The 22,186-nt window shown below is 32.4% G+C and overlaps 1 protein-coding gene across 1 annotated transcript in view; it reads left to right on the top strand.

The window, feature by feature from the left end:
- Positions 1-4,695, top strand: part of LOC117124523 — a 12,543-nt gene extending 7,848 nt beyond the window's left edge. Inside the window, exons 3-7 of the mRNA XM_033270777.1 lie at positions 772-949; positions 1,423-1,668; positions 2,052-2,121; positions 2,538-2,625; positions 2,998-4,695. Of these exons, the coding sequence (XP_033126668.1) occupies positions 772-949; positions 1,423-1,668; positions 2,052-2,121; positions 2,538-2,625; positions 2,998-3,223 (808 nt within the window). The 3' untranslated portion in view covers positions 3,224-4,695. The remainder of the gene's footprint in view (positions 1-771; positions 950-1,422; positions 1,669-2,051; positions 2,122-2,537; positions 2,626-2,997) is intronic.
- Positions 4,696-22,186: the final 17,491 nt, after the last annotated feature.

The raw sequence follows: 22,186 nt of genomic DNA, 5'->3' as shown, positions 1-22,186 counted from the left end.
ACATGTGTGCTACACTGGAAGACACATTACTTGTCTATTGGAATACATTAACCATGAAATCAAATACTAGAACACATTCTGGGGTTAAATAAATTACACATTTTGCTCAATGTCTCCAAAACAGCAAATTGTCAGTTATGCCCTTTTGCTACGGGAGGCAGTAAAATAGGCCTATATAATTATTTCATTTGTATAAAAAAAATGTGTTTGTGACGGACGAAGTTCTAATTTGCAACGTCTCGCAATCAAGGCAATTATAATACCTTAAGGAAACCAAGGACGCTCAGATTCGTTCAGGCATGTGTATAAGAGAAAGGTAAGCTACATCTGCGCCTATACCTCATGTCTATGTGGTAAGTGTAGTGACACTCGCCTTGATAGCGAGAGGCTGCAGGTTTGAATCTCACAAGGAAAAATTACTTAGTTGAAGGGATATGTTTGATACAAATATTATTCTCTCATATAATCTTATTTGGGCATTATTTATTTGTTGTTTTACATAATGAGAGAGAATATTATAATATACATTTTGTAAACTGACAAGGAATAGATGTGTATAAGAGACAGCTCTACCATCATCTGGCTTAGATCCTCCAGGTCTTGCTAAGGGCCTGGCTTGATATTTTCTTTCGGTAACGCAGTCAAATATGATTTTTTTTGTGACAATCATAATTATTTTTTCAGTTACTAATACAATTGTCATATATTGTTATTATTATTTTATTTTAAACTATTATAATTGTTTGTTATATGATTTTATTTTAATTTTAGAAAACTTAGGAAGACAAACTATTCTATGACAACAGGAAGTCACTTGAATAAGTCTATTTATTACGTGAATGAGAATCAGGTAACGAGCAAGTCAGACGAAGAAGATTACGAGACACCGATACCAACTGAACAAAATTCGTACGAAAAAGTGACTGCCTGCGATACCTCTACCAAACAAGTACTTGGCGACACGTACGAGGATTATGAAGAAATTCCACCACCATGAAAGTGCCGCTTTCTATATTCTGTTGTATATTTTATGATAATATTAAATAGTATTTTCCTTGATTACATTCTATTGACTATAGATTTTAGAGCACATTTAAAGAAATATTGGCTCTCACTGAATTTTAATACTGTAATTTATATTAATTAGGCGGTGATTTTAATAATATTATAGACATAGAAGTTATTATAATATTACAAATTAATTTGTATATTTTACCAACATCAAACACCTTGATAGCGAGATTTAGTTTCAGCCCCGTACCTAGACTCGTTGATCGGTGAGGTGGGAACAAGTACTAGAAGGGCAACACGCACCCTGTCTCTTATACACATCTAGATGTGTATAAGAGACAGATATTATTGTTAAGATCAAATGTATCGAATATAATTTTATTTATATTCAAATATAATATTATTGTCAAGATCAAATGTATCGAATATAATTTTATTTATATTCAAGATCCTGGAGTCCCCAATATAACTTCATTATCTGCAACCGCTTCATCAATTGACATCCGCTGGAGTCCGCACATTGATGGAAATCCATGTGAGATCATTCAATACAACGTGTCTATTGAGTCGTGTTTGATGTCACTCAGTAAAATTACGATTGATACGTATCTACACGTAGATACAAATATCTATGCTAGTACTCCATACCGCGTAAAGGCAAGATAATGTGACAATATAATTTAAGAGATTAGTCAATCAGTCAATCAATCAACCATTCAATCGATCACACACTCCCCCACTTACTCACTCACTTAATCAATTAATAAATCAAATAATCAATCAATCAATTAATTAATCAATAAATCAATATATCTATCTATCAGCTTTTGAAAACCATTTTCATATAGATTTCTCTAGAATAGAATAAAAAAAAACAACAAATAACACTAAAATGAAGAACATATTTTGACATTTAAGGCAAACATACCTTAACATCGGGATTTAAGCCCATACCATTTCATAATCAGTTGCTATGCAAACTGTGCTATGATGTGAATTAGTGTGCTCACATTAAGAATAATAACTTATCGTCATCACAGGTAGCAGCAAGAACTATCAAAGGATACGGAAATTATTCATCTAGTTTACTTGTTGAAACAAAAGAAAAAAGTAAGAATTTTTTATATGATTTTCTAAAAATAATCATCTAGAATAAACTAATTGTAGTTTTTTAATCTCTTCTTGAATTAAATTTGCATCTACCTGATTAGGTATTTACTTAATTACGTAATTATTTAGTTACATCCGGTTCATTGGTAACGCTTTTTTTTATTTCGAAGGGTGACATCAATCAATGTAACGGTAGTTACTTAGACGAGAAAGTCTTTACTTCACATATTTTAGTATCAATGATATTTTCGAGCTTTAAATTCAATACCACGATTACATTATTAGATATTTATATAAAATATAATCAATATTATATAATTATTTTATTAATTATATTATTAAATTATTTATTTTCAACTAATTACTAATCTGCTTATTTGATTATTCATGAATTTATTTATGTAAACTTCTTACAGGTTATAAACTTGCCACGTACATTGTAGCTTGGGTGGTATCAACAGCGGTTCATCTAATGTTTACAGCATATTTGATATTCATCATCAGGTAAGAAACACAAACCGTATTAGAATTATTATTTTTATCGATTTATTCTTCTTTTACTTTACATTTGACTTGAACTATAATAAACATGGTTATTAGTTATTGAATACATTATTTACCCTAAGGAGATACTAATTTATGCAAACTATTGGCATAATTTCCTCAGTGCCTCTCTACAATCATCTGGCTTAGATCCTCCAGGTCTTGCTAAGGGCCTGGCTTGATATTTTCTTTCGGTAACGCAGTCAAATATGATTTTTTTTGTGACAATCATAATTATTTTTTCAGTTACTAATACAATTGTCATATATTGTTATTATTATTTTATTTTAAACTATTATAATTGTTTGTTATATGATTTTATTTTAATTTTAGAAAACTTAGGAAGACAAACTATTCTATGACAACAGGAAGTCACTTGAATAAGTCTATTTATTACGTGAATGAGAATCAGGTAACGAGCAAGTCAGACGAAGAAGATTACGAGACACCGATACCAACTGAACAAAATTCGTACGAAAAAGTGACTGCCTGCGATACCTCTACCAAACAAGTACTTGGCGACACGTACGAGGATTATGAAGAAATTCCACCACCATGAAAGTGCCGCTTTCTATATTCTGTTGTATATTTTATGATAATATTAAATAGTATTTTGCTTGATTACATTCTATTGACTATAGATTTTAGAGCACATTTAAAGAAATATTGGCTCTCACTGAATTTTAATACTGTAATTTATATTAATTAGGCGGTGATTTTAATAATATTATAGACATAGAAGTTATTATAATATTACAAATTAATTTGTATATTTTACCAACATCAAACACCTTGATAGCGAGATTTAGTTTCAGCCCCGTACCTAGACTCGTTGATCGGTGAGGTGGGAACAAGTACTAGAAGGGCAACACGCACCTCAATCCCGCCGGAGCTCAACTTTAATGTCTCCTTCCCCTCCACTTTCGGCTACTGGGCTAAATATGCATTTATTTTCATATTTGAGCGAATACCAACGAGAAAACACTCAGAGGACAATCTTACAAAACTTTGGATGATACCATATTAGGTGTTCAATTTTGACCAGATTTTTCCTCAATAACTGATTTTCTTTTGCGTTATTATAAAATATTGCTTTTAGTTTAGTTATATCTTTGATTTAAAATTTGTCAATATCATACATGTTGCTGTATATGCCTTTCAGATCGAATGGAATGACACTCACATTGATAGCGACATTTGGTTTCATCCCCGCACCTAGACTCGTTGATCGGGGTAGGAGCAAATACTAACAAGGGGACACTCAGAGGACAATCCTATAAAACTTCGGATGATGTATATACGATAGCAATACATACAAGCTGCTTGTTTTGCAGTACAGTATATACATAAAAAACACAGAAATAACAAACAGTGGATAAAAAGTAGTGCTTAAACAGGAACATAATTTAAACTACGTATCAAATGGCAAAGTGGAATAACTGACATTTTTGGGGAAAATGAGTTATATAGTGAGTACATTTTGTTACACATGTTGACACAAAAACAAATTGTAAAAAAGTGTCCCCGGGCTAGATAGGGGCATGGTAAAAGGGCATGACTACACAATTTCCAGTAATTTCCAAATGCAAAAGGGTATAAGTGCAAAGATAGACTGTGATACGCTGAAGCGTGACGTTCTTTCAACAGTCAACCAATCAGAAGAGAGCATTCTCCCTGGTTACAATAAAGGTTGCATGTTAAGTTTTATTATTTTTATTATTCTTACTGTTTGTGTACTCACAGTTTGTAAATAGAAATTGGTTAAATAATGATTCTTGACAGTAGCATATGTCTAGTTAATGTTAGGATTCTTGAAGGTAGCATATGTCTAGTTCTAGTTAATTTATGCTATATAATCTTGCCTTACTTTGAATGGCAACCGTTTAATGCTATGGAAATACATCTATGGGAAAACAGTTTCATAAAAATAATTAACCATGGCCGAATAACAATTCAAATTTTAACTAGAAATAACAGTGGGAAAGAGGGACAACTAAAACGATTATTTAATAAATAACTATGGCAAAGAGGTACAACTACAACATTTATTTATAGCAAATGGCATGACAAAAAGGTATAAGTGCACATTTTACTCGAATCAACTGTGTTCACTAAGCAAACTACAACTTACTTTTCCATCTAAATCTAAATATATAATACATTTTCAAAATATTTTATTATAATATAAAAAATACAATAATATTCGTAATCATTTATTATTATATTACTTGAATTTGGATTATAGAGAAGAATTGTTAATAATAATAATAATAATAATAATAATAATAATAATAATAATAATAATAATAATAATAATAATAATAATAATAATACGGGCTAATTTATATTGTAATTACATGACTTAAAATATATATTTATTATTTTAGTTTGTAAATAAAATAAAAAAAAAATTGTAATTCTTGAATAACGTACACATAGAAACAGTCACACGCGCATTCTAACTAAACAACAGTTCTATTGCGTTGCATCATTCACACAGTGACGTAACGCCTATGCGCTCCTGTGCGGGGCCACAGACCGCTAGGTGTCCCTAAGGCCCCCTACCCACAGGGTCTTTGATCTAGCACCTTCAGCCAAAAAGGCTTTGTTGATACCTAACAGCATACTAATGTTAATTCTTTTTCTCGTTTGTAAACTTGGTTACCCTATACATGGGTTTTTAATCGTTTGTAATTTTAGTTTTTATTATTTAATGTGTATCTTTGGTATTATTGTACATTTATTTGATAGTTTATACATGACTAACATATGAAATTATATATTGAATGTTATTGTTGAATAATCTGATTTAAAATTGTACTTATATCTTTTTGCCAACAATTTATCAACATGTCTTGAATTAGAAAACCCACGGCAAAGGGGCATAACTGACATTTTGAGCGGAGCAAAAATCATATTTATAGAAAAAATGTGTGCTACACTGGAAGAGACATTACTTGTCTATTTGAATACATTAACCATGAAATCAAATACTAGAACACATTCTAGGGTTAAATAAATTACAAATTTTGCTCAATGTCTCCAAAACAGCAAATTGTCAGTTATGCCCTTTTGTCACGGGAGGCAGTAAAATAGGCCTATATAATTATTTCATTTGTATAAAAAAAAATGTGTTTGTGACGGACGAAGTTCTAATTTGCAACGTCTCGCAATCAAGGCAATTATAATACCTTAAGGAAACCAAGGACGCTCAGATTCGTTCAGGAATGTGTATAAGAGAAAGGTAAGCTACATCTGCGCCTATACCTCATGTCTATGTGGTAAGTGTAATGACACTCGCCTTGATAGCGAGAGGCTGCAGGTTTGAATCTCACAAGGAAAATTACTTAGTTGAAGGGATATGTTTGATACAAATATTATTCTCTCATATTATCTTATTTGGGCATTATTTATTTGTTGTTTTACATAATGAGAGAGAATATTATAATATACATTTTGTAAACTGACAAGGAATTAAAAGATGTATTTGTTGATGTGAAGACGTCGTGAAGCGTGTACATACAAAGATTTTAGCTTTCATTTGTTAGGAACTGTAATTCATAAACTGTAATCATTGCTAACAACCAGCGCTTTATATTTATAATGTTTATTTCTGCAAGGCACATAAGGAAATAAATGGTAAAAGTATGCTGTATTAGCAAGTCGGTGCGTCTAACTTGGGTTCGACTTTTTGTTAAATAATTTTGTTGTAAATCAGGTGACAATATTTTTTCTGAGACAACTATACCAACGTATAGCTGTCTCGGGTTAATTGTTATCATCTACGGATTAGTAACGCGAGCTGTTGTAGACCTAAAGATGTAGAGCCCAGCATGTAGTTGCATCATTATCCAAATAATAGTTATAACAGTTTTCTTGTACCGATCTACAGAATCAGCAGGTTAGCTTAGAATTATTATGTTTAAATTCTATTAACGTTATAATAGCACAGCTAACAGGGGTTTACGCATTAATCGTAAGTTGCATACGCCAGATCATTATTGGCCGCTGTTCATTGGTTTCAAACTTGACTGTTTCAACTCTCCTTTGTTTCTAAACTATGTCAGACAACGAATCGCAAATAATTTAAGTTTTAGGTCCGATAATTATTGGTAATAGTGGTAAATATCCACGTGGGCTGACACGCCAGGAGCTAATACTACTACTACCACCCCCACCACCACCACTGCTGCTGCTGCTAGGCATACCCTTAGCGATGGGAGCAACGCCGCCAGCATGCAAAAAGAAAAGGTGTGGAACTGAAAATATCCACGGGAGGTAAACGGAGGTCAAAATCGAAAAAAATTCTGACGATGGTACCTATATGAGCCAAAGGCTAACCAATTTAGAGAAACTGATGAAACAAATGCTTGAGGAATTGCCATTGGGCAACCTTCAACTACTACTGGAAAAAATGATCTACCAGTGGCAAAGACCGATATGAATATGTGGATGGCGAGTATGCTCCACCAGAGCAACCAATTCCCTTTTTAGCAGCAAAGTTCGCCTCACCTGTGTGGAGGTGAGCGACCCTTTAGAAGAGGCGATTGCTAATTCTGCATCGTTTGTCATTAAGAATAAATTGGAAGAAAAAAAATGACAAAACAATAAACAAATACCCACCGCCATCAAATTGTCCCCTCCTGCACATGCCAAAGGTAAACCCACCTATTTGGGAAAACCTTGCACCTCGCACAAAAGCAAGAGACTATTGCAGAGAGTAAAAAAAAAGCTGGACTAGAGGGCTAAATGCCTTTCTACAATCACTATAAGCTGACAGCATCAAAATTAACAAAATGCTTTAGCATTGCTGAGTCACGCAAAATATGAAGTAAACTGTCTCGGAAAGAAGATGATCAAACCACATATTAATAAAAGATATTCACACATATGTAAACCCCAAAATCCAGTTACCAAGCTTGTATTAGGGGATGATCTTTCAAAACACAGTAAAGACATGAAGGAATAGCAGAAAACCACTAGGTGTGGTAAAAGGTCAAACAAGACCTTGATCTACATCTTAGATTTGTTAAAGTTTTTTTTTTTTTGTATATTTTATATGTTCATATATATTTTATCATATTGTTGTTGGCCAGGGTTTTAGAGATGACTAATTGTTGCATTGCTCAAGTCAATTCTAGTCACGCCCCTGGTCAATATATTTATCTATATCGTGATGAATTTTTAATAAATAAATACATAAACACGTATTACCACCATCCATATAGACGAAACCTTCCCGCTGCAGGAGGTGGTCATTCATTGAATAGAGGCATGACATTGAGGCATTTTTTAGGTTATCGATAACAACCACCACAGGGAAAGCTCAGACCAAACCAAGCTCACTGAACTCAGGCTCTTGCTCAAAAGCAGGGACCAGAACAGAAGAAGGCCTAAACAGTTTCAGTTTATACCACGTGAGACGGGTGAAACAACATAATTTGGAGACAAAAAAAAAACAAAAACTATCATTGACCGTCCAGTTGGTCAACTAAAATTATTCCATAACAATTGGTGGAAATTTATATCTGACCATTTTCTCTTACAAGCTGTGAAAGGTTAGAAATTGGAATTTAAACAGGAGGGTTTTCCCCCTGTCAAAACAAAAACATTTTTTTTTACTACAAGACTACAGAGGTTGGTTAAAAAGGCTGCTATAAACAAGGAGATTGGGATCCTATTTTATAAAAATATTATAGAACACAGTACACATGAGAAAGGGAAATTTATGTCAAAGTACATTTACCAGACTAAAAAAATAATGGGTTTCTCCGTCTTAGTTTTGACCTGTCTGAGTTGAACCAATTTTGTTGAATGTCAACATGTTATGATGGATACTGTCCATACGTCAACATTTTTTATATCTTCAAATTGATATTTAGCTTCAGTTGATCTTAGGGACGCATACTATACAGTCCCTATTTATTCCACACACAGAAATACCTGAAATGCAGGTAGAGAACAAATTGTATCAATTTAGGTGCCTTTCCCAATGGTATAAGCACAGCTCCCAGGTTTTTGTAAATTACTGAAGGCAATTACTGCTTCATTGAGGCAGTAAAACCATCTGGTCATAAGCTATCCGGATGATACCCTAATTATTGTGAAAAACAAAACATCAGTTTATTTTAAATTTAGAAAATATGACTAACACTTCCAGGGCATATGAAAAAAACTTAAATTATTACTAGCAGATCGACTATTTAGATATGTTACAAATGTGATTGGCAAGCTCATTGCTTCATTCCCAGCTGCTCAAGTTGGACCTCTTTATTATCAGTCAATATAAAAAAAAAATTAAAAAAAAATAGTTGCCTTATTTCTTGTAGGCAGTGGCGGATTTATTTTCTGGGAGGCTGAGCTGTCATAAGCTATCCGGATGATACCCTAATTATTGTGAAAAACAAAACATCAGCTATAAAAGCAGCTTTGGCTTCCACAGCAGTATTTTCAGATAATTATAGGTTTCATAATTCAATCACACTTACTTGACCCCGTGATGGAAACACTATTTCTATGATTTACTTTAAATTTAGAAAATATGACTGTAACACTTCCAGGGCATATGAAAAAAAAACTTTCTCTAGGGTTATTTTTTGATATTGACTGATAATAAAGGGGCCCAAATTGAGCAGCTGGGAATGAAGCAATGAGCTTGCCAATCACATTTGTAACATATCTAAATAGTCGATCGGCTAGTAATAATTTAAGTTTTTTTCATATGCAGTGGAAGTGTTACAGTGTTATTATTATTATTATTATTATTATTATTGTTATTATTATTATTATTATTATTATTATTATTATTATTATTATTATTATTATTATTATTATTATTAATATTATTATTATCATTCATCCACAAAGATTGTGAAGAGTACGGGTATATGCTAAAAACAAAAACAACAACGCCGCTATCTATCTTAAAGCACTATCCAAATCAAACCGATTCGATGAGTGTACACCGGGGTATCCCCCTACTCCTCTAGAAGGATGTACTGGGTTCTTTATAGTGCACACGAGCCATTGTATACACTGGGCCTATGGTTTATAGTTCTTATCCGAAAGGACCACCAGAACCAAAGGCGAGCGTGCCGTTCGAACCAGCGCCGATTTAATGGCTGTAGCATGCGGCGCCCCTGCTAACCGCTCGGACATTCGACTCAGTAGAATACAAAATGTTTAATTCGTGTATACCACAGGTGGGCAAAGTGCGGCCTGCTAAAAAAGTTTGTATATATGTATATATATAAACAAACAACTGATGCTTGGTTTAATTTCTCACTGGGGTACTTTTGTCATTTTCATACAGTTGATAAAGATCTTTTTCTTTAACAGGTTATGCCTGTTATGATCTTTACATCACCACAAAATGAGTCTCATAGTTAGAATGCCAAAAATTTAGTTTATATTATATTAAGGTAAGATCACATTATAAGCTTTTAATGGCTTCACTAGGATATGTAGATCCAGTGATGTGAGCATTTAAATATTATGTGTAAGAGAACCACATTTTGAGAAAATCGGCTTCCAAGATAAACTAAATCTGTACAAATAATAGGACTAGAATTACAGAATATGCGCAGAGAACACTGTTTTTAGTTTTAGAAAATTCACTTAAAAAGTATACAATCATTAAATATAAATATAAAGTTATTCATAAACATTAAAATCAAAATTGTGTAAAATTTTGACTTTGATCTATTTTGGTGATTATCTCAAAATGATTTCACGAACGATGCGTCTCGTTTCGTGGTGAGACCTCACATATACGTATTATTCGTTTCCTAAAATATCCAACATGACACTTTTTAAACAACTGCTGCTTGGTTTAGTTTCTCACTGGGAGCACTTTTGTCTTTTTCATACAGTTGATAAAGAACATTTCTTTAACAGGTTATGCCTGTTATGATCTTTACATCATTGTTTATTTAGCACTGTTTCTGTCATTATTTGATTAGTTATACAAAAATGCTAAGCGTTGATACTATATACATTGATTTTTTATGCTACTTCATTAAAATAAAGGTATGACGTCTAGAGTATTATTTGGCAACAGTATGTCATTTGTTTGAAGAAGTGTCCTGGTTGGGTTGTATCTGCGATAAACCAGGAGCCCCTTGTGGTAAATAATATTATTTACCACAAGGGCCCATACTATACATACGAAATATTAGTTTCCTAATAAATCCAACTAGGACACTTTTCAAACAACTAATGCTTGGTTTAATTTCTCACTATGGGAACTTTTGTCTTTTTCATACAGTTAATAAAGAAGTTTTCTTTAACATGTTATGCCTGATATGAGCGCTATGTCATTGTTTTATTAGCACTGTTTCTGTCATTATTTGATTAGTGATACCACAATGCTAAGCATTGATACCATATACATTGATTTTATATGTTACTTCATTATATATTTGAAAATGATATTTAGAAGTCTCTTCAATAATATTGCCTTCATACCATTACTTGAATGTGATATTTAATTTATGTCTACATAATTTCATTTATGCTAAATTTATCTATATACTTTTTTTTTATTTTTTTTTTATTTTTATTTTATTTCCTTTCACTTTCTCCATTATATTCTTTTTCTAATATTTTTAATATTTTTTTTCTATTTCCATTTTTTTTTTCTTTTTATTTCCGTTCTTTGTTTTCCTTTATTTTTATATCATTTGAAAATGATAATTAGCCATTTCATAGGCATGATGTCTATTTGGTATTAGAGTCTTGAAACCATTAATTCGAATATTTGATTTATGATTACATAATTTCATTTATGCTAAAACTAGCTTTAATATAAACCTTTAATATATGCATCTATCTCTCCCTTTGCACTTGCACTCATACCATACAAAGATTTATTTCCTTATTTTTTTTTATTTTCATTACTTTCGATTTATTAGCAATTCGTTATTCCTTAACTGGTTCTATTATTTTTTTTTAAATTTCCATTTCTTTCATGTAGCTTTTTTTATTGGCAATCATTCTGAAATCCGTGGCAGTTGTCGGACTTCTTTCTAAATGGTGTTACTTTACTGCCATAGGCAAACATCTCATATGATTATGAGATGTTTGATTATTGCATGATATCCCTAATTATACATATACACAATTTTGATTCACAGTGCTGGTACTTTAATTTTCTGATGGTTGCATGACACTCCCTGAAATTGAAAACATAGGTGATGATTTCAATTGGCAATGACATGTGCTGTAGATTAGCTAAATTCAAATATTTTGGCAGCCACATTTGACTTCAAGTTGGTAGCCATTAGGAGGCGTTATTTTTTGGGGTCTATTTTTTTTTAAATGATATTTAGGTGTCATAGTATCACTGTGGGAAGTGTTATGCTTTCTTCAAAAAGTGCATGATTCTACCTGAAATTCAACCTTAGCCGCTCTACTAATGCATACAGACTCCCCCTCTCAAAACAGAGTCAGTGATGTACCGAGGTTTATGCGCAGATGAGTGATTATGTCTCTAGGCAAAAATATCACAAATATGCCTTGGTATTCAAGACAGTGTAAAAATTGTAGTAATAGATAGACACATAAAATTGTAGTAATAGATAGACACATTCTATGTAGGCCTACAGCACGGTCTTCGTAAGTATATAAACCAGAATAATATTGAATCTGGTACCGTATTTGAGTAGGTCTAGGCCTACAGTTAGGCTTATGCAGTATGACGTATGTCTTCAAGTTGTAGCAATTGTATGCTCCCTATTACTTAGTGGTGCTCGGAAACAAATTACTAGTACTTTGGACACGGTTAACTCACTATTTTACAATTAAAAGTTTTCTTTTATGAGAAAAAAAATTCCCTGCCTATTAACAGTGAGCGTTTCTGTATACTTTTGCATGATTCATTGGTTGGTAACATTTAAGGATTTTTGTAGAACCGTCTGTAAATCAATGAAAGCTATTTTTACCTCCATCTGATTTTGATCGTTTTAAAAATAAAGCTATTCAACAGTTAAATGGGTAGACACAGCTCAACAGTACGTCATCATGTTTATTGAATGTCGTAAAATTAGTGTTTATAATAAACCTGCTTGTTATATAATCTATGCCATAATGAATATGAACGAAATGTTTGTAAGAAGTCAACATTAAAACAATACATAGAATTGTACCTGCGTGTATGATTATGCCTTGTGTCCATGTGTATGTTTATTTTTACCTGATCAATATCTAAAACATGCCATTTATTGCTGATGTTTTGAGCCATAAGACTACAATAATATAGAGTATTTAATGCAATGGGTACTCCGAAGAGGTAAGGGAACATGCTGGTCAATCCTTTTGTGGGGTCGGTGCATTGGTCCGAAGGTTCTTTGGTCCGAAGAGCCTTTGGTCCGAAGGTCCGTTGGTCAGAAGTAAATATAATGAAAATTCAGAAAACATATATTTGAAGAATACGGAAACACCTAAGTGCCATTCCTACGGAAGCACCTAAGTGCCATTCGACTTGACGACTTGTCAAGATAATTATGTTGTCAAGTCGACATAATATACATATCATGTCGACATGGCGAGATAGATTATCTTGACAAGTCGACATACTAAAAATGTTTTGTTGTCATGACAAGATAGGTTATCTTGACAAGTCGACATAATAAAAGTGGTATGTTGTCATGGTGAGATAAATTATCTTGACAAGTCGACATAGTAAAAATGTTATGTTGTCATGGCGAGATAGATTATCTTGACAAGTCGACATAATACATATCGTATGTTGTCATGGCGAGATAGATTATCTTGACAAGTCGACATAATATAAGTTGTATGTTGTCATGGCAAGATAGGTTATCTTGACAAGTCGACATAATAAAAATGGTATGTTGTCATGGCGAGATAGACAACTTATATTATGTCGACTTGCCAAGATAATCTATCTCGCCATGAACATGCAATATGTATTATATTGACTTGTCAATATAATCTATCTCGCCATGACAACATACAACTTATATTATGTCGACTTGTCAAGATAATCTATCTCGCCATGACAACATACAATTTTTACTATGACGACTTGTCTAGATAATCTATCTCGCCATGTCGACATGATATGTATATTATGTCGACTTGACAACATAAATTATCTTGACAAGTCGTCAAGTCGAATGGCACTTAGGTGCTTCCGTACCATTCGACTTGACAACTTGTAAAGATAATTTATGTTGTCAAGTAGACATATACCGTACATATCATGTCGACATGTCGAGATCAACTATCTTGCAAAAACGACATACTATAAATGTTATGTTGTCATGGCGATATAGGTTATCTTATCAAGTCAACATAATAAAAAATGTATGTTGTCATGGCGAGATAGACTATCTTGACAAGTCAATATAAAAAAAAATATGTCTTGTCATGGCGAGATAGATTATCTTGACAAATGGACATGATACAAATTGAATGTTGTCATGGCGAGATAGATTATCTTGTCAAGTTGACATAGAAAAAATGTTATGTTGTCATGGCGACATAATCTATTTTGCCAAGTCGACATAGTAAAAATGCAAAGTCGACATAGTAAAAAGACCATTTTCAATGTTCATGGGTTGTTTGTTCACACGTACGTGCACGTTTACCTGCGCCGAAAGGTAAACACAATAATAATAATTATAAAGTGATCACTTTTAATTATTATTAACATTTTATGTGACAAAAAAATGTGATATGCCCATATATGGGTACGATGACATCATATTACATATTATCAAACGGCATCAAAAAAAGTTAAATGTGTTCAACACACACAAATGTTTGAAAAGTAGTCGAGGGTGCAAAGCCCTGAAAAAAATCTGAAAATTTAGGGGTTTCCGAGGTTTATTTAATCGGGTTTATACATAGATATCTTGCTAAATATGTAGAAAACACAAATGTTTTCTCCCTGTCGAATTGTAGAGTGGAGTTGAAAAGCTTAGTCGGTGAGATGCTTGATTTCTAATCCCAGAGTCCCGGGGTTCAATTCCTTTCACACAGGGCCTTCAGTGGCAATCCCTACATAAACGAAGAAATAGACGTGATTCATGCCATACGTATATTATTGAGTTTTAATTCATAATACTACTAGTAATAGTTGAACTGAAATTCTTCCTTAAAAGCATTTGGGAATGTGGTTTTTGAAGAGTGATTTTCCTTAATTTACTACATAAATTATAAGTTGTTTTACTGCCGTGAAAGCTGTCCTAGAAAATCAGGTCAGTAAAATTCGGACAAATGGATCTTCGGACCAAAGACCTTTTGGACCAATGGGCCTCCGGACCAAAGACCCTTCGGACCAATAAGCCCTCGGCCCAAAGACCATTCGGACCAAAGGTACGCATTCCATATTGTTGACGTGAGCAGAATTATCCATTGAGAAGTACTGCGCGGTGACGTAATGAAGCTGCGAATCATTTACTGGTTCATTTTAGGGCATGCCGCGATATTTGTTAGACATAAGTATTTACGAGACGTAACCAACTTGCGAAACATGGCGAAACAGGTACTAATTTTCAGTGGTTTTCGGCTGTTTTTTGTTGTTACTCAATATCCAGCTTTCAAAAGTAGCGGAATATGGTCGTGTCATAATACCCAAGTGTATGAGATATGAGCACATTCCTGCCAGATGTTTCAGAAGAGATAGGTGAAGTTTCGAGGTTAATTAGCAGAATTAATATATAGATTATTATTAATGTTAATGTTATTATTATTATTATTATTATTATTATTATTATTATTATTATTATTATTATTATTATTAACTTATTATTATTATTAAATTATTATTATTATTATTATTATTATTATTACTATATAATTTGTCATATAAATAATTATATATGAAACAAAATGTCACTACATCGCATTGTTCGTCATAGACAATTATAGCATACCCTAACTGCTAGAATAAGTGCCGCTCTCGAATAAGCGTCGCACCAAACCCGATATTATTTCGCTAAGCTAGGCTCTCGAATCGGCGCCGCGAAATCACTATATATATTACTATATATAACTATATATAAATTAAAATCAATAAATATATTATATATATATATTTATATATATAATTATATATATATATATATATATATGACGTATAATTTTTGACATTAAAAACAACATAATTGTTTTAATATATATAATATATTAAAATAGGCGGCCCCCTAATGTAAAAAAAATCTAACAAGGAAGTAAAAGGATTTATTAGAAAACGAAACATGCAATTTTTAGATTGCAATGAACCGCGTAAAAGTTAAACAAATTATATTATGTTAGCTACCCAACTACGAACTATAATTGTATTGTAATACTAATACAAAGCACAGAAGGAAGTAACTGTAACAACTGTAGTACGGTATTAATAATTCGGTGCAAGGTCTGCACTTGGAATCGAGATTCAGAAATTCTGTCTTGAATCAGTGACAGTATATGACAAAACGACATTTCAAACAGTCACAGATTTCTAGACCTACTAAGGAGTAATATCGTTACAGGTGTTGGCTTGAATATGTACGGTACAGCATGCAGGTGGATTATAATACAAATGGTTATACCAGTCTACTTGTACCGACCTACGGAATCTACAAGTAAGTGTATAATTATTATGTAGAATTTCCGTTAAAATTTCATTTATGTAAACAGACACATCGCCAGCTATTGAGAAAGTTGGGACAGTTTCACACATTTTTTTTTTATGTTGGGTCCACAAAGAATGTGTCCAAATTTTAAAAAAATAGTTGAAAATTATGCTGTTTTATGCATAACATGAGTTCTTTTTCTGAAAAATTGGGTCTAGATTTCTCATTTGTTTGTGTAAAATGGGTCATATTTAAAAAAAAATGGGAACCCATATTATTCATATTTTTACGTAAAATGGTTAAACTTTTTAAGAAAATTATTCTACATTATTTGAATTTATGCGTAAAGTTAGATCAAAAGAAATCAAAATATTACAGTGAAACTCTAATTTTCTTAGCTAAGCTGGTCTAACTCCTCTTCTGGGTCTGTACCCTAGCAGCACTAATAATGCAGAAGATGGATCCGTCTGCAGATTTTTTTTTCCCGTGGATTTTAAATTACTTTATCTTTCTGATCGGATTTTCTCTACTGTTGCGTTAATTTTTTTAATTATTTTTAAAACATTTTTATGTGGCCGTTCCCCACAAATTAATTTATTGAAATGATGTGGTGGTGCCAGTTGCGGAGGCAGATTCCCGTCATAGTGACTACCAAAAGAGAACCCAACACATTCGTTAGGTAAAAGTAACTGTAGCTGTCTCAAAGTAGCAGCTTTAATATGCTGATCAAAAAGGACACTGAAACGATTTTACTGGCTTCGGCTGTATCATTTATTCTATATTTCTTGCCGTCATATCAAGCCGTGTCGTAAAATCCTGGCAATCAAATAACAACAATCATAATTATTAACATTCAGAAAATAACAATACAATCATAACACTAATTAATTAAATCATCATTAAATCAAACTTCAGGCTTATGTAGTTATTTATCATATTATTATCAACACTGCTCATCCACAGTATCTTCTGTAATTACTAATTATTATTATAATCGTTTTCATAGGTAAGTCAATGTATTAAAAATGATTCGAATATAGATCCTAGTATAGAGAAATATCATAGTTAACAACAATAACAGTATTAACAGTATCCTGCTGTGCTGCTCAATCAAGCGGAACGGACCAGCATCGAGTGTACGACGATTTTCAGCGAATCATCAATGAAGGAAGGTTTCAAACACAATAACTTTAAATTTAAGCCTAGAATGCTTACAATGCAATATCATATAAAATAATCAAATTGTTCAACATAGCAATTGTCATATTGATTATCAATACAATTATGAGTACGAGAAATATAGTAAAATCATATTATTTCCTAAAAATACTTGCATGGAATGATTTAACAATTAACTAGGCCTAGGCTACGCCTACAAATACATTAATGCGTACAATAATGCATACAGTAATGCGTACACTCGACTCCGTGAGAACTCCATACAGAGCAAAAGCAATACAGTACCCGTTTAGCTAAATTAAACAAGGCACAATACCACAATATTTCCACTAACCAGAAAGTACACCAATATGTTCCTGGTATGTTATTGATGATTCGCACCGGTTGTGGCTTGGACCCACAACCTTGAGGTCGGGGGTTCGAAACTCTGGCTGTGCAAATCGCTTGTGTCCTTGGGCAAGGCACTTTATCTACGGTTGCCTCTCTCCACCCAGGAGGACAAGTGGGTACCTGGTAGGTTCCAACACAACCTGCGCTGATTACTAGCTGCAATTTATGGAATGATAATATAATTTCATTTACTAATTTAATTTGGTGTTTCAATGTGTTCCATATGTGTTTGATCCAATGACCGGGGTGCGATTTTTTTTTCCGTACGAAACATTTGCATGAAACTTCACTCGGGCCATCTCGGATTGACTCGAGTGAGTACGATACGAGGAACAAGAGCAGACACTTTGCAATGTCGTGACGCTCGAGTTTTACTATTATTGCTCTTTCTATGTTTACCTACGGTAGGCCTATTAAATTTCACGGACTTATGTGATTTACGTCACTGTGTAACTAACTGTGACCTTCTTGGATGTTATTAAATGTTAGTATATTATCTACAACAACAACAGCTATAGTACCTCCTGTTATAAAGTGTAGATAGGTACAGTTATACCAAAGGCTAGAGAGAAAGAGGATAAACTATAGGCCTATCTACAGGCTGAGGTCTTACCTAGGCCCCTCCTTAAACTAGCCCTAGGTTCATAGGCTGACACAACAGTCACGCTTCACATACTGACATGTACTGAAATTTTGGGGGAAATGGGACAAAATTGAAGCATGAAGTGAAAAATAGAGTGCATTAGAGAAATATTAAATAAATAATATACTATTCCGGCGTTATTGAACTTGTCCAAACTATCATTGTAATGTAATTAATGTTAAATAATATTAATAATAATAATAATAATAATAATAATAATAATTTCAGCATTAATTACCTTTGGCCTAAGCCTTGTAATGAAGAACCTACAGATACTGTACTATTTACTAGGCCTTTAAATAATAATCACCCAAGGGGAATATCTTGTGTTATTTCCCCTTAACGTCGTTTTTTTAATTGTCCTCTATTCCTCCATTGTCTAAGTTCCCCTTAAGGTACAGGTAATAATAATAATTAATAAATAATAATAATAATCATTTCAGCATTAATTACCTTGGCCTACTTGTAATGAAGAACCTACAGATACTATTTCAGATGATGATGATGATGATGATGATGATGATGATGATGATGATGATGATGATGATGATGATGATGATGATGATGATGATGATGATGATGATGATGATGATGATGATAGATAATTGATAATTGATAATAAATAATTAATAATTAATAATTAATAATTAATAATAATACAGATAATAATAATAATAATACAGATAATAATAATAATAATACAGATAATAATAATAAAAAGTAAATGATAATAATAATAATGAATGAAGATCAAAATAATCATTGAAGTGAATTCAGTTATTTATTAAAACAAGATTTGGAGGGCTGGACTGTCATGGAGGTGTTGTATTAATGATGTTGTAAATATTTGCCTTTATTATATCAACAATTGATTAGGTCTAGCTTAGCCTCGGGTCGATTCAGCCGAGACGGCCCGAGTGGAGTTTCATGTAAATGTTTCGTACGGAAAAAAAATTCGCGACCGGCGAAGTCATGTGAAGCGCTTAAAGGCATTGTAAAGGCATGAAGCGCTATATAAGAATGACATAATTATTATTATTATTCTTATTATTCTTATTATTATTATTATTATTATTATTATTATTATTATTATTATTATTATTATTATTATTATTATTATTATTATTATTATTACTTAAACATTGAATAAAGAATATATACCGGTTCAGGTGTCACTGCATCAAAAATCAGACATATCAATAAGAACATCAGTCATTCAAAAGTTTTGATTAATTCAAAATGGATGTTACTGCCTAGCAACCTTACAGAGGGCGCTATGACCAAAAAACATATGTATCGGTATCCGATACAATAACCATATGCACTTTTTACAGAATAAGAGGCTGTAATATCAATTACGGGACTACAGCATTCAAAATCACTAAATTGTTAGAACGTCTGTTGTATTTTCCACTTAGATCCTCTTAACATATTCTGGGACGTCGCTTCTCCCCTACCGTTGGTCATTTTTCTTGTTACATTTTACAAATGAAATAAGAGATCATCAATAAGCAAGAAATAGTGATAAATTATGTGTATTAATTATTTTATTGTGTAAATATTGTAATGAATTCAGTATCCTAATACTGTGCTGTAAGTAGGGAATACTAATATCAAATTAAAAAAAAAAAATACGAGATAGGCTTGCATAAACATTTTTATAAAATACAATTGTCCATTTTTTCCAAGATGGTTTTTTGGCAGCCATATTGGAATTTTAAAAATGGCTACTATTTTTACAGTAAAAGTAAACATAGCTGCGTTATTAGAGTAGGTATCAACATAATTTTATTACCAAACCTTATGTTCTCAATGTCAACCTGTCCAATGGTGATATTCTCACATATCATAAATGACGGCTATCTTGAATTTCAAAATGGCTCTCAGTTTCAAATAAATATAGCAATATCTGTGCTATTAGAGGTATCAACTTGATTTTGGTAGCAAACCCTATATTTTCAATGTCAACCTGTTCATTTCTAAATGGCCGACAATTATTTTTGCTCAGTTTTTGGTAAAAAATAATGTCAATTATTTATTGCAAAACCCAGGTTTTACTTGCAATTCATAGTGGTGCATCACATTATACTTCATTGGGACTTTTACCATAGCCCAGTTTATAGGTAATTTAGTGACTTTTTCATGCCTCCATATACGTAAAATGATTAACTCATAAACTAATGAGGTTTTATACTGACTACCAGCAATTCATGGACTAACCTCAGTGTATTAAATTAGGAGTTCACTAGGATTGAATGATTTTTATTGGATATCACTTTTGTATCAGCGGCAAATTTGACAATTCCTGGTGCGCATCCTATTATAATAGTCTTTGAAAAAAAAAAATATACTACATAAGTCAGTTTAATTGTATACACATTCTGTACTCTAAACATAATGTATACATAAGAGTACATACATATAGGCCCACAGTATAATACACAATTAATAAAATGTTGAACATAAAATGATTATTTATGTATTGAATTTAATTCTGTTCGGCTTTAATATGCTAGAAATTGCCATGATACACTAGTATGTTACATTACAAAGCAATACCAAATTACAGTACAAGATATTATAACAAGATATGTATGAAGGGATTGAAAAGGTGAGTTGATATTGGCCTACCTGTTGAGAGCCTGCTTTATATTAAGAAAAGGGATCGTGAAAGGGGAAAAAAATACAGGGCGTGTAAGGAATGATGTTTCAAAGCGGGATGTACGACAAGGAATAGGAAATATGGCATTATAAATGTCAGATTAAAACTGTTTAAATATGGTTTGTTAAGTAGAATACGTAGATGAGTCTGAAATTATTTTAGAAAAAATGTATTTAATCCTTTTATTAAATTAATTTAACTCTTTGGAAGTTTAAAAGAGATGAGATTAATTTATATAAAATTGTATTGTATTACAAATGAAAATACTCATTTGGATATTATATAAAAAGATAAATACAGTATCAAAAAAATTGCACATACCTTAACATGCTACAGCAAGAATAAACAGGTTATTTAGCTTTGTAAAATTGGCATATAAACTAATACTTATGATAAAAAATAATGATTTTACTCTCGTTATAGACGGGATCGTTTTTGTCGTTTTAGCTGTTTTAGCATTGTTATGCAATCACGCATATTAAATTTCTGTGGTTTAACTCACTATAAGGCCATGTACAAAAAATAAGTTATTGTTTGTTCGTGTACAGGGTTAGAGTGTATAACTTCCACCTGATCAAACACTACACTGGAAGATCCGTTGAAGTATAAATAAGGCATTGCCTTTCATGTGGGATTTGAAAACTTAGCATGTATCAAGGAGGTAGTTTCATTACAGATAAAAAAAAAGCACATAGCCTTAACAGTTTTTTTTTACATGGACTAATTGACTACTTTGAAAATGTTATTGTAGTTAGCTGTCCCTCTCATGCTGCATCACGTTGTTACAGCCAGACTCAGACTTCAAGCTCTTGAAGTATAAATATATAAATGCTGTAATCACCTAACTTCCTACCATATTTCAACACAAATATGACTATTAAAGATAAGCATGGACACAATAAATGCAGAACGTTCACAACCGCATTTGTCCATGGGATGTCTAGGAGAAATACGGTAACCTGGACAGTTAGGGGTCTAGGCCCAGTAGTCATACAATTTCGTAAATTTTCTTTGTATTTCCATCCGTAATTATTCCAAACTTTTATTTGTCATGAATAATTG

The sequence above is a fragment of the Anneissia japonica genome, unplaced genomic scaffold (assembly GCF_011630105.1).
Source record: "Anneissia japonica isolate Jap-2015-1 unplaced genomic scaffold, ASM1163010v1 scaffold287765_len193233_cov156, whole genome shotgun sequence".
NCBI classification, from domain to species: domain Eukaryota; kingdom Metazoa; phylum Echinodermata; class Crinoidea; order Comatulida; family Comatulidae; genus Anneissia; species Anneissia japonica.
The sequence above is the reverse complement of the archived record's forward strand: the minus strand, read 5'-3'. Positions and strand labels throughout refer to the sequence as shown.